At 40.0% G+C, this 12,487-nt stretch overlaps 1 protein-coding gene across 1 annotated transcript in view; it reads left to right on the top strand.

Annotated features, from left to right (window-relative positions):
* DTNA (dystrobrevin alpha) overlaps positions 1 to 12,487 on the top strand; it is a 161,380-nt gene that overhangs the window by 116,181 nt on the left and 32,712 nt on the right. Inside the window, exons 15-16 of the mRNA XM_047087002.1 lie at positions 8,079 to 8,166; positions 10,168 to 10,265. Coding sequence (XP_046942958.1) covers positions 8,079 to 8,166; positions 10,168 to 10,265 — 186 coding nt within the window. The remainder of the gene's footprint in view (positions 1 to 8,078; positions 8,167 to 10,167; positions 10,266 to 12,487) is intronic.

Genomic DNA, 12,487 nt, shown 5'->3' with positions numbered 1-12,487 from the left:
CTTCGATCAGTCCTACAAACAGTTCCTAAAACTGCCTCAAGACCATGTTACTAGTTCTACCCTATGCCAAGAACATTCTTCCCATTTGACCCTTGACATCTCCTGCCATACACCCATGCTCTGGCTTCCCTTATGTGTATGTAAAGGCTGCTTCTCTGGCTTCAAACTCAGATTAAAGGCATCTCCTCAAGTAGGTCTCCCATACTAGTCTCTATCATGGCCTACCATTTATTTCATTCTTTCCAGAACTGCAATCATTGGTTGATAAGTTGGTTGGTTGATTAGTTTACCAGCTATCTTCGCCGTGAAGCAGGGAGTTTCTCTGACTTGTTCATTGCCATATCTCTGGCACCTAACACAGAGCCTGGCGCACAGTAGGTGCACAATAAATATCTGTTAATGTCATGGGATATTGATAGTGCTATCGGTATAAAATTCCCTCTCACCCTAAACAAAATTATTAGAAGTTCTTGGAAAATCTTTTTTACTAGTAAAATAAAGATTTCTACTTTTAAAATAAATCACCTATTATAAATTAGCCCTTTAGTTGAACATTTTGTGTAAGAGTATAAAGTAGGTGAAAAAGCAACGTATTCAACTTTGCCTATGGAGCAGTGGTAAACCTGGGTAACCCACGTATCAACAATTCACTGACATGGGGAAAATGACTGATGGGGGGCAAAGAAAAAAGAAAAACTAAAAGTGATATTGGGAAAGAATCTATTTGTCACTTTAACGTTCTCTGATTTCTTTGTATTCGTTTTCTAGAGCTACTATAACAAAATACCACAGACTTTGTATCTTTGACAACAGAAATTTATTTTCTCACAGTTCTGGAGGCTGGAGGTCCAAGACCAAGGTGCCGGCAGGGCTGGTTTCTCCTGAGGTCCCTCTCCTTGGCCTCAGATGGCCGCCATCTTGCCGTGTTCTTACATGGCCTTTTTTCTGTGCAGAAACATCTCTAGCTCTCTTCCTCTTCTTATAAGGACACCAATCATATTGGCTTAGGGCCCCACCCCTACGACCTCATTTTACCTTAGTTAACCTCTTTAAAAGACCTACTCCAAATACGGTCACATTCTGAGGCACTGGGGGTTGGGGCTTCAACACATGAATTTTGGGGAAGACACAATTCAATCCATGACAACATCAACACTAAATCCGCTGAAGTGTATGCCTTTAATATTTTTAATATGTAAGCTAAAATATGACCCTTTTTAGTAAAGGTTGATTTTGAAAAATATAAATGTGTTGCAGTCTGTTGAAAGAAAAAAAATTAGTATCTGCACTCACTGATAGTATCTCTTTTATATGAGTTTTCATTTCCGTATTAATACTATTTTTTTCTTCCATAAGATGTTTAGGAGTTTCAGGTATAAAACAAGACTCCTGAGAAAGGTATTCTCTTAGAATTCTAGAAATATCAATCTGAAGAATATCATACCACCAGCGTGCATATCTGCATTGACTACATTGTACACAGAAGTTTTCTCAGAATACTCAGATGGGAAATTGATTTTAAGATGAGCTCATTTCTCGGGGCCCCTGAGTGGCTCAGTCAGTTGAGTGTTTGACTTCAGCTCAGGTCATGGTCTCACAGCTTGTGAGTTCAAGCCCCGTATTGGGCTCTGTGCTGACAGCCTGGAGCCTGCTTCAGATTCTGTGTCTCCCTCTCTCTCTGCCCCTACCCTACTCGCACTCTGTCTCTCTCTGTCAAAAATAAATAAACATTTTTTTAACTTTATAAAAAAAAGATGAGTTCATTTCTCTGATTCTAATACATTTTCAGTTTCCATGGAAAACAAGAGAGACACTACCAATCCGATGAGGTCATTGATGCAAATTAGCTAGTGTAGAACTAGGCACATGGGGGAATGACTCAATAGTGATTCCTTATTTAATTTTGAATAGGATTAAAGGCATACAATAAAGTAGATTTAAAATCTCCTATTGTAAAACCTGTCCATTATAATATGGTAGAAAAAAATGATAGCTCATGGGTATTCATCAATATTGTTAACTGGATGAACTTCAGAGTATGTTTTCTCCAAATGCGCTCAAATAAAGAACTTGGCATGGGACCTGGTCTCATATGTTGCTTGATAAATTGTATAAAAGGGACATTTGATTACAAATAAATGGCAGTGTTGCCACTTTGGGGAAACAAGAGAAAGCTGTCACTGTTCAGCTAACTCGTCCCTCTGTTTAGGAAATCAGAAATGTAAAGTCCACCTAGTGCTTCCATAAAATCTTTCATTGATTCAACTCAATGGTCTTACTTCTTTTTTGGTATACCCTAGAATACTGGCCAGTAACCAACCAAACGTTCGAGAGCAAAAAGCTAAGTTATAGGTAAGGAGATGATCATGCAAAAATGATTATACTGAGACAGTGTTACCTGCTTTGTAGAGGTAAAAGTAAAAGGAATACTCCCATAGAGTCTCACCGTGTGCCCTGGCACTGCTCTAAACGGTACATAATAATCCTCCCAGCACACCAGGAGGTATATTATCACTATATCCCTGTATTATAGATGAAAGAACTGAAGCACAGAAAGGTTAAGTGATTTGCCCAAGGTCACACAGCTTGTAACTAAGAGGGCTGAGGTTTGAATTCAGAAATGATCCAGTCCCACCTCGCACCCACTCTTATATATCATTCCTATCCGTATTCACCCCTAAGAGTAAGCATTTCTTCTGAGTGGGAGCTTACCTTTTTCAGATACCATCATCTGCTTTCCTAATCTTGAAAACAACAGAATTTGAACCAAAGAGAATTTGCCATGACTGCAGGTGGGGAAGATCTGATGTTGATAAATATGAAAGAGTGTAATGACATTTCTGTGAACCTTAACACCTATAAAGAGCAGATAAGGAATCTGCATCCGGCAACTGAGTGTATCTTGATTCCAATTCCGCCAAATGTAAATACTTCACAGTTCAATTTTAGACGGCATGGTTAGTGTTAAAGTACTGTGTTTTATCTTTACCCTTCTGATTTTCCCAGTGTTGAGAATGCACGCAGAGCCAAGAAGGACATAGAAATGTGGACCAAAGTCCATGACGCTGCAAGCCAGAGAGCTAACCTGTATTTGTTCTTTTGTCCAACTAACGCTTAGGCACTTCCTGCTGTGTTCCAAGTGCTGTGCTAAACATTCAAGGTCTAATGGTGACAAAATGGAACCATTCTTTCCTCAAAAATGCTACAGTTTAGTAAAGGATAAAGACAAGTGAAAAAGCAATGAGAACGCAAAGGGTAACAGGTACAATAAGGGCAGTGAGATGACGTGGGATATGTGAGGAGCAAAATCCCGAATTTAGAGGTTGGAAGTGAGGGTAGGAAATGGCAGCTGAAGCCAACAGCAGGATGATGAGGAATCAGCCAAGTGGAAGCTGGTGGAGGAGGCAGAGAGATCGTTCAGAGCAGAGAAAATGTGGAACTTCTTGAGGAACTTGACCCGGTAAGGCTGCTAGAGTACCAGGGGTAAAGGATGAAGCTAGATTATGCAGGACCTTCTGAGTCTTATGGAGGAGTTTGAAAACTGAGAACCCATTGAAAGATTTTATGCATAGGAATGTTACAGCCAAATTCATTTTTAAAAGATCACCGACCACAGGATGCAAAATGAATTGGAGGGAAGACTAAGTCTAAAATGGGAAGAACCTATTGAGAGGGCTTCATGACAATTCTGGATGACAGTGGCCTGGAACACACCCGTGATCATTGGAATGGAAGGAAATGGAGAGTTTGAAGAGGGTAGAATGCAAGGCCTTGGTGTTACAACAGTGAGCTGGTAAAGTCAGGATCTCGATAAAGGAGTTTGAAGGCATCCTATAAGGATGCCATTATCCTGGTAAGTTTTATCATTATTATCCAGGAAGATTGCCATTTCATGATTTCCTATCTTTTCCTTTTAAGCCAGTCGTTAAAGAGACCAGTTGAAGCTTTGAGAATTAGTTCATTTCCCTCCGCGTTCGTTAGTCCCCTAAAACCACTTCTTGGGCCCCAGAATCACTTTGCTCCTTTCCGCCCCACCTCTCTTCTGCTCACTGTTCTCCCGAAGGCCTGAACGGGCTCTATTCCCATAGCATGTTGCTCTCAACCAACTGCGAAACAACCTGATCAAGTAAACCTCCACTTCAGGGAGACTAGGAATGCCTTCTCAAGCGGTAATCCTCCTCTCAGCTGTTTGCATTTTAATAGAAGAGTAGTGCCTGAGGCCCAGTGGCCTTAAAAAATTAATCTCTGGTGATAAAATTCCTTTCACCCATTCAGGAAGATAGAAAAATATTAAGAGAAAACTTAGAAGTATTTCCGCTGCCCTTTAGACCACATTAGTATTTGGTTGACTGTCCTGCCTGGGAAGTCAGTACAGGCTTGTAGAGAAACCAAACAAATGTGAACAAACCCTAGGTTCCCAGAAACCTTTGCTAAATCACAGTTTAGTAGGCCCTACCTCAGCCGAGGCCACTTACGTTTCTTAGGATTCCATTTTTGATCACTAGCAACACACAATGGCCATGCATTTAAGGTAGAAAGTGGAGAGCTTTCAAAATAATAGATTTTTCTGCTCTGAAATACAGTCTACACAGCAGCCACTTTTCAATTCATCATGGTCTTGTAGCAAGATTACTGATTATAAAGTCTTGAAATGAATAGCCAGGGATGGAGAAAGTGTTGGAATCGGTATTTCTCTAACGATTTGGGGATTATTGGCCATTCATTTTCAACTATTTGTAATTGGAGTCTTGAAATAATGGAATTTATCAGAGGAATGCCTCATTCACCCTTGTATAATTTGAACATACTAAAATGGCACATGTGGACTCATAAATCGTTTGTGTGCACAAAGGGGTAATATATCACTCCACCCCTCATTCACTCAGGGCTGGGGGAGGGAAGGCATGGAAGTATGAGTTATAGCTTACTAGACAGGATCCCATAACTTCACGTCTTACATCTCCAAGAGGCTTTTTTAATGTAGCCTTTATATTATTTATACTTGCTGGTCATTCATGATAAAAGGCACTTTTATCATGAGGTTTTTTATCAGTTTTTTTTATTATTTATTTATCAAAACACACGCAAATGTTTTTGACAAAGTCACTTTCAGGCAAACAGATCATTGCTCCGGGCTAAGAGCAGCGTCCCTGTTGTCTACACAGACTGCTGAAATTAGGCATATTATTTCTAATACCAGCCAGAAATGATAAACATGTTAAAATCAAATTAAATTGTTTTCTTTGTGGGGTAGTTTTTTGTTTAAAGTGAACACACTGTGACTTTTTTATTAAAGCGATGACAAGAAATTCAGTTATTATTTTTAACCACTACAGAGTGCAGACATTGTGTTATAGAGACAAACATCTGCTTTATGGCATCAGTTCTCCAGAACTAACACCTTTTGCTGTTAGAATCATTTCTTACTCCAAGTCTTTGTTATGCTGATTGAAATCTCAATCTCTGGGGATTGGTACCGTACATATGTGAGCCTGGAACCTAGAATTTTCTGTGTTAAGGAGTGTTTATAAAATATCGTAGATGCTGTATGGATATCAAATACTCATAAAAAATTATTTCTTTTATATGGTTTACATTTGGGGTTTATTTCATGTGTTTAGATTTTCCATTTTATTCTCAAGATCTTCTAGATCCTTGCCACTGAAAGTTTTGTCCTTAGACCAGCAGTATCAGTGTATCTTGGAAGCTTCCTTAGGAATGCAGATTCTCAGGTTCTACCCCACGCAACCTACCCTATCACCCCCAGCTACAGAACGAGAAACTACATTTTTTACAAGATCTCCGAGTCATACGTATGTACGCTAATACTTGAAAAGCCCTACTCTACATGGTTGTTGGATGGGAGTATTTTGAAGGAGACATGAATCATGAATGAATCTGAACAGGTTACTTAAGAAGCAGAATAATGTGTTCTAGGCATCGTATTAGCTTGATGTGTTTTACATGCATTATCTCCTATGGACAAAAGGAAAAGAGAAGAGTTTTTATTGAGGGTAGAGAAGTGACTTAGTAAATGTAGATATTCAGGAATATTCTACGTGGTTATTGTAGCCCAGAGAAAAGGGCTAAATCTAAAGTGGAAGTATTCAGGATAACAACAGGTATAGTTTATATGTGTGAGGAGTATAGACTGGTACAGATATGGATATCTGTGAGGAGTATAGACTGGATACAGGAATGTTTTCTGAATGATAAGAGACAATGTTACAGGAATGGATTCAGCCAGCCAGGGAAGAGCGATTTGGAAGTGACACAGCTAATATTCTGGAAGCACATCATGATTTTCACTCACCTTCTCACTTTTGAACAAAAATTAAAAGACTGGGTTGCATATTTACTTTATGTGTGAACATACATGTAAATAATATAAGTGCATGTTGCTTTTTGTGGATTCAAGTCTTTGCAGTGGATGATTCTTACAACCTTACCATTGGCATAGAAGTGTGTTACTTTCAGTGTATACTCATGAGTATTGACCTTTTTTCTTTAAGAATCATGGGCGGGGAATATAAATGGAGGAGAATATATTTAAGGATGAGAGAAACTAGTTTCTATTCTTGATTCTGAGCTGGTACTCACCATGATAAGTGATAAGCCAAACTGTAACCATCTAGCCTGTTAACAGTATTGGCATTACTGGTATGTTTCATAGAAACTTTTTAATGGCATGCAAAACTTACTCTTAAGTGAAGGGCCTTCTCAAATACGGGAGAGTTGATAATGCGTCTATTTGCTTTAGGTTTTTTTAGGGACTCAGATCATCCTTATTCTAGTATTAACAATCTACAATTATAAGAGACGATAAACAATTCCCATTAATGTCATTAGAAGCCACTCCTATAATTCCACTGCTCTAGAAGTAAATAGAAAATGGCAAGTTACCTGGGTAGTAATATTATAGTCAACAGTTTGTATTAGTTATCTATTGCCTCATAACTAATTGTCCAAAAACTTAGCAGCTTAATGGAACAAACATTTACTATCCCACAGTGGGTCAGGAATCCGGCATGGTGCCCGTGACTCAAGGCTTGTCATGTGGTTGCAATCAAGCTGTTAGCTGGGGCTGCTATCTTATCTAAAGGGTCTATGTGTGGGATTTCATTCAAAAGGTTATTATTGGCTAGCTTTGGTTCTTTATCACATGGGCCTTTCCATGGGCTGCTTTATGACATGGCAGCTAGCTTCCCACAGAGCAAGCCATGCAATGAGCTCAAGAGAGAGAAATCATACTCAGGATGGAAACCATGGTCTTTTTATAACCTAATCTTGAAAGTGACATTCCATTACTTCTGTCCATGAAACTGAATAGAAACTGACTGTTTCTATTCATTAAAAGCAAGCCAGTAAGTCCAGCCCATACTAAAGGAGGAGGATTACACACAAGAGTGAATATCAGGAGGTAGGTATCACTGCAGGCTGACCACAACTGGGTTTTTTGGGGTTTTTTTGTGCTTCCTTATTTTCTGACATGTCCATTGTGGACATGTATTTCTTATGTAATAAGGAAATAAAAATGTTAAAGGCAATAAAACTGAAGAGAAAATATTACTTTTTAAAGTTTTATTTATTTATTTGAGAGAGAGAGAACATACAGGAGGAACAGAGAGAGAGAAAGAGAGAGGAAAAGAGAAAGAGAGAATCCCAAGCAGGCTCCTTGCTGTCAGCACAGAGCCCGACACGGGGCTCAAACTCACAAACTGTGAGATCATGACCTGAGCCGAAACCTAGAGTCAGATGTTTAACTGACTGAGCCACTCAGGGACCCCAAGAGAAAATATTCTTTTATCAGAAATGTTGATGAGAAAAGTAACTCTTGTTTGGAGTTTTCTTAGTAAGACATTTAATTGACTGAAGACAGGATTTATTAGTGCAACTTCCTGGTCACGTGTTAGATCGTGCCATGAATCCACGTCTGAGATCGTGAACCTAACAGGGTTTCATATAGCTTTCAAATTTTTACACCGAAAAATTGAAATAGCAAGCGCCTCTGGTGGTAATATACATCCATCCGTCTTTCTCACTGCCTCACAGTCTTCTTCTTGCTCTGTTCTCAATAGCATGCTTGAGAGTTCGAACCGGCTCGATGAAGAACACAGACTGATCGCCAGGTACGCGGCAAGACTGGCAGCAGAGTCCGCTTCGTCTGTAAGTAGTTTGAGTGAGAGTCTGTCATGTTCACTGTTATCCTTACAGTTGGTGCGACGACAGCAAAGCTGAGAACTTGTTACTGTGTGACCTGCAGGACCTAAACACGAGCCTTCTACTTCTATTTTTCACCGTCCGGCTACGGGTCTGGTGTGGCATAAATCGTAGCTTTAGGTATTCTGTTACAACACTGCTGAACCAGCCCAACACCAGGTGTGTCTGGACAATTCCTGATCAGTTAAGAGAAAGAGGAATGACTCAGATCCACAACTGGCTCAGATAAGTTTCCACTTTTATCGATATGTAGTATATACAAGAAACAGAAAACTATGTACTGAAATCAGAGGAAAAACCTGGATCACAGCTCGAAGCTGCCGTTCGCTAGGCTTAGCTACGGGAAGTCATTTAGGATATAAAACAGAGGACCCCGAATCCTTTGTTAGCAACACAAATCACTTCTTTGTTAAAAGAAATGCCAATTAAAAAATCATAGAAAAGCTTTATGAGAGCCAGACATTTACCAAGCTTAATCTTTCTATAGTCAGGTGTCTGGACATTAAAAAGCAGGCTGAGTTTTTTCATTTCTGGGGGCATAGGCAATTGATGCCATTTTTAAAAGCTTGGCATTCTTTAGTGGAAAGATTAATTGTGATTTTTTTTTTTAAATTTGTTTAAAAACCAATTGAGGAACTTCTAAAATGTACTGTAGAGCAAAGAAAGCAAAGCGCAGGGAACTATACATAATCTGACTCTGTTTTTATAAAAAATGACAAATTAAACCTTCATTAAATGCACACATACATGTACGTATATAAATACAGTATGTGATTACATGTATATACATATGTAAATGTACATACATATGTAAAAGTTGACTTTTATTTGGAAATATGAAAATCAATCTATTCTTGTTGTAAAAAATCTTCTTGGGGTACCTGGGTGGCTCAGTCGGTTAAATGTCCAACTTCAGCTCAAGTCATGATCTCACAGTTCATGAGTTTGAGTCCCGAGTCAGGCTTTGGAATCTGTGACTCCCTCTTTCTCTGCCCTCTCCTACTCACACTATGTCTCTCTCTGTCTCTCAAAAAATAAATAAATGTTAAAAAAAATTTTTTTAAATCCTCTTGTAATTATTATCAATGTATTGTGTAAAAGAACTCATTTGATACAATAATACTTTGATTTTACAACAAAAAATATGTCTATAAATATACATATGTATATATGTATTTACATATAATCATAGGCCATATTTATATATATGTATATATGTATGTGTATTTAGTCAGGGAAATTTGCATATATATATAATTTGTTAAGATTAATTTCTGTGTATGTGTATATATATATACGTATATATATATAGAGAGAGAGAGAGAGAGAGAGGGAATGGAGAAAGCTGTGACTGCATATACACTAGTTGTTAAAACATGACCAGGAGTGATGAGTGTTATGCCATCAATGTGGAGGAAGGATGTATATATCCATTAATGTAAAATTACATACATGAATAAAGAAATGCTAGTAAGTATGTTGACCAAAAGAAGAAAAGAAAATCCTATTAACTGTGATTTTCAAACATGAAATTTTTTTATTGTGCGTTACAGTGATTGAACAGTAATTCTAGAGAGGTATCTCAACAGGGAAGTATTTTTTACACCCACCTACACTGAGAGAACTGTCACAGTGGGGACAGCACAGCAAGAATGAAATCGCTCCCAAAGACTTCAAGTCAGAAAGCTACAAGACTATGTCTTCTACGTTTTGTGTGTTTGCCTGCCAGAGAATTCTGTTCTGCTTCTGCTCGCAGAGGCGTCCCCCCAGATTCATAGAGAAGTCGGTCCTTAGGAGATGAATGGCAATTTCATGTACTTGCTTTTCCTGTTTTGATAGAAATAGTTTTTTTTCTTTCCTGTCTGCATATCTCGTGATTCCTGTCTCCTCACACACATGTGGGTTTCCATTCCCAATGTTAAACAGCATAAACCACATGTTTTACAGCAGCCGACGCAGCAGAGAAGTGCTCCTGACATCTCCTTCACCATTGATGCGAATAAGCAACAGAGGCAGCTGATCGCAGAGCTAGAAAACAAGAACAGGTAAGGCTTTTTAGACATGCTGGCTTTTTTGATCAGAGTGTGTGTTCACTGAAAACTTATAGTTATGCTTTAAAATATCCAGGTTTTTCAGCTGTATGCATATTTAAAGGACGATGTCTTTAGTCAGTGATATTGGCGTCTGAGAAGCTCGTCTTTAGATTTTAGATCTTCAAAAGCTTCATGAGAAAACATACATACAGTTCTGAGATATCAGTGCAATTAATGTTTCCTCTCTAGACAGTATCATTTCCCTTTTACTGACGTGCTTGTTTTTGTTGAAAGTTTATTTATTGTGAGAGAAAGAGAGGGAGTGGGAGCAGAGGGTGGGGCAGAGGGAGAGGGGAGAGAGAAAACCAAGCAGCCCCAACTTGGGGCTCTACCTCACCAACTGTGAGATCATGACCTGAGCCAAAATTAAGAGTAGGACGCTTAACTCGCTGAGCCACCCAGAGTTTTTGTTAAGGAGCTGTCTCATTCAGAAGGGCCCTCCTGAGTGCCACCCAGAGACAAACAGAAGGCTCTTCTAAAAGAGGCATTTGGAAGTCGCCCGGGTGACTGAGTCGGTTAGCGTCTGACTCGTGGTTTTGGCTCAGCTCATGATCTCATGGTTTGTGAGTTCTAGCCCCATGTCGGGCTCTGCGCTGGCAGAGTAGAGCCTGCTTAGGATCCCCTCTCCCTCTCTCTCTGCCCCTACCCTGCTTGTGCTCTCTCTTCCTCTCTCTCAAGATAAATAAACTTTTAAATAAGCAAATCAGGCATTTGGGCTGACACCACTGTCCCCCAGTTGTTGGAGCCAAACACCTCCATGCCCAAGTCCATCAGCAGGACTCTGTCTATTCGACACAGACTGATTCTCAGCCGACCCCCACAACATATCCCAGACTGTCCACTCCGTTTCCACCATTAGCAGCAGCCCAACCTGTCACTGTGTGAAACACAAGTCATATCATGTTATTTTATGTTCAAAACCCTCTGATGGGTTTCTGTCACACTTCAACTGAAACCTACCCTTCTTACCGTGGTCTGCAAGGTCTAACCTGGGCTGATGCCTGCCTACCTTGCCAGCCTCCGCAAATCCTGCTCAGTGTGCTCCTGCTCACCTCTTTCCTTGCAGCCTGTGTACTAGCTGTTCTCTCAGTTTAGGGCGCTCTTCCTTAGGGTCGCTGCATGGGCAGGCCCTTCTCATCATTCAGGTCTTACCTCACAAGTCCTCCCGTCGAATCGTTCCCACTACCTCCTGCACCAGGAACCGCTCTCTATCACAGCTCCTGGTATGCGTGTGAGACATCATTATCTGAAATAATTGCATCTATGTGTCTGTTTCCTTCTTCCCTGACTGAAATGGAAGTTCTTTGAGAACAGAGGCCATGCCAAAGGGCCTCTGGGTTCTAGGCCCATGGTTAGGATGTTGCAGAAGCTCAGTAAATATATACTGAGTGAGAAAAATAATTAATTGCAGAGTTAGATCTCAAACTCAATACTGAGTAGGTCCAACATGGGAGCAATGTGTACATTCTAGATCTCTTAGAAGAGCACCAAACTGTCTTAACACTGAATCCCAATCTTTTTTAAATTTTTTTTAATGTTTATGTTTGAGAGAGACAGAGAAACAGAGCATGAGTAGGGGAGGGGCAGAGAGAAAGAGGGAGACATAGAATCCAAAGCAGTCTCCAGGCTCTGAGCTGTCAGCACAGAGCCCGACGTGGGGCTTGAACTCATGAGCCATGAGATCATGACCCGAGCGGAAGTCAGATGCTTAACCAACCGAGGCACCCAGGCGCCCCCACTGAATCCCATTCTTAAACACTGATGTCACTTCTGAGATCAAACTGAATAAAGGAGGAGGTCCTGATCCTTGTTTCATGCCTATACAGTTTGACATGAGAATTTAGGGATAAATGGTCAAAGTGTTTTTTAACGTTCTATGATAAAAATTAAAAAGAAGGTGCAGACTTGGTTGGCATATTTTCCTGTTCTTAGAAAGAGAAAAAGACTACAGTGAAAACTCTCAAGCCCACAAATACCTTACCTTGGTTGCAGTGTTTACCTGCTCTCCTACCTCTCCAAAGCACTTTATTTTCCCTTCAAATCCTCTGCTTCCACTCAGCATGAGGTGAAATCAGGACCTCCTTTAAGGAAATACCCCAGTGACATCGGCCCCCATGCGGAATTCCAGAATCAGCTAGGAGCACCATGGATGTTCCAATGGCCCCAGCTATGCT

Source organism: Lynx rufus, unplaced genomic scaffold (assembly GCF_022079265.1).
Source record: "Lynx rufus isolate CCGP_SWC_20201006 ecotype Redwood Valley unplaced genomic scaffold, mLynRuf1.p SCAF_22, whole genome shotgun sequence".
Lineage (NCBI taxonomy): Eukaryota > Metazoa > Chordata > Mammalia > Carnivora > Felidae > Lynx > Lynx rufus.
This window is presented reverse-complemented; position numbering and strand designations above follow the sequence as displayed.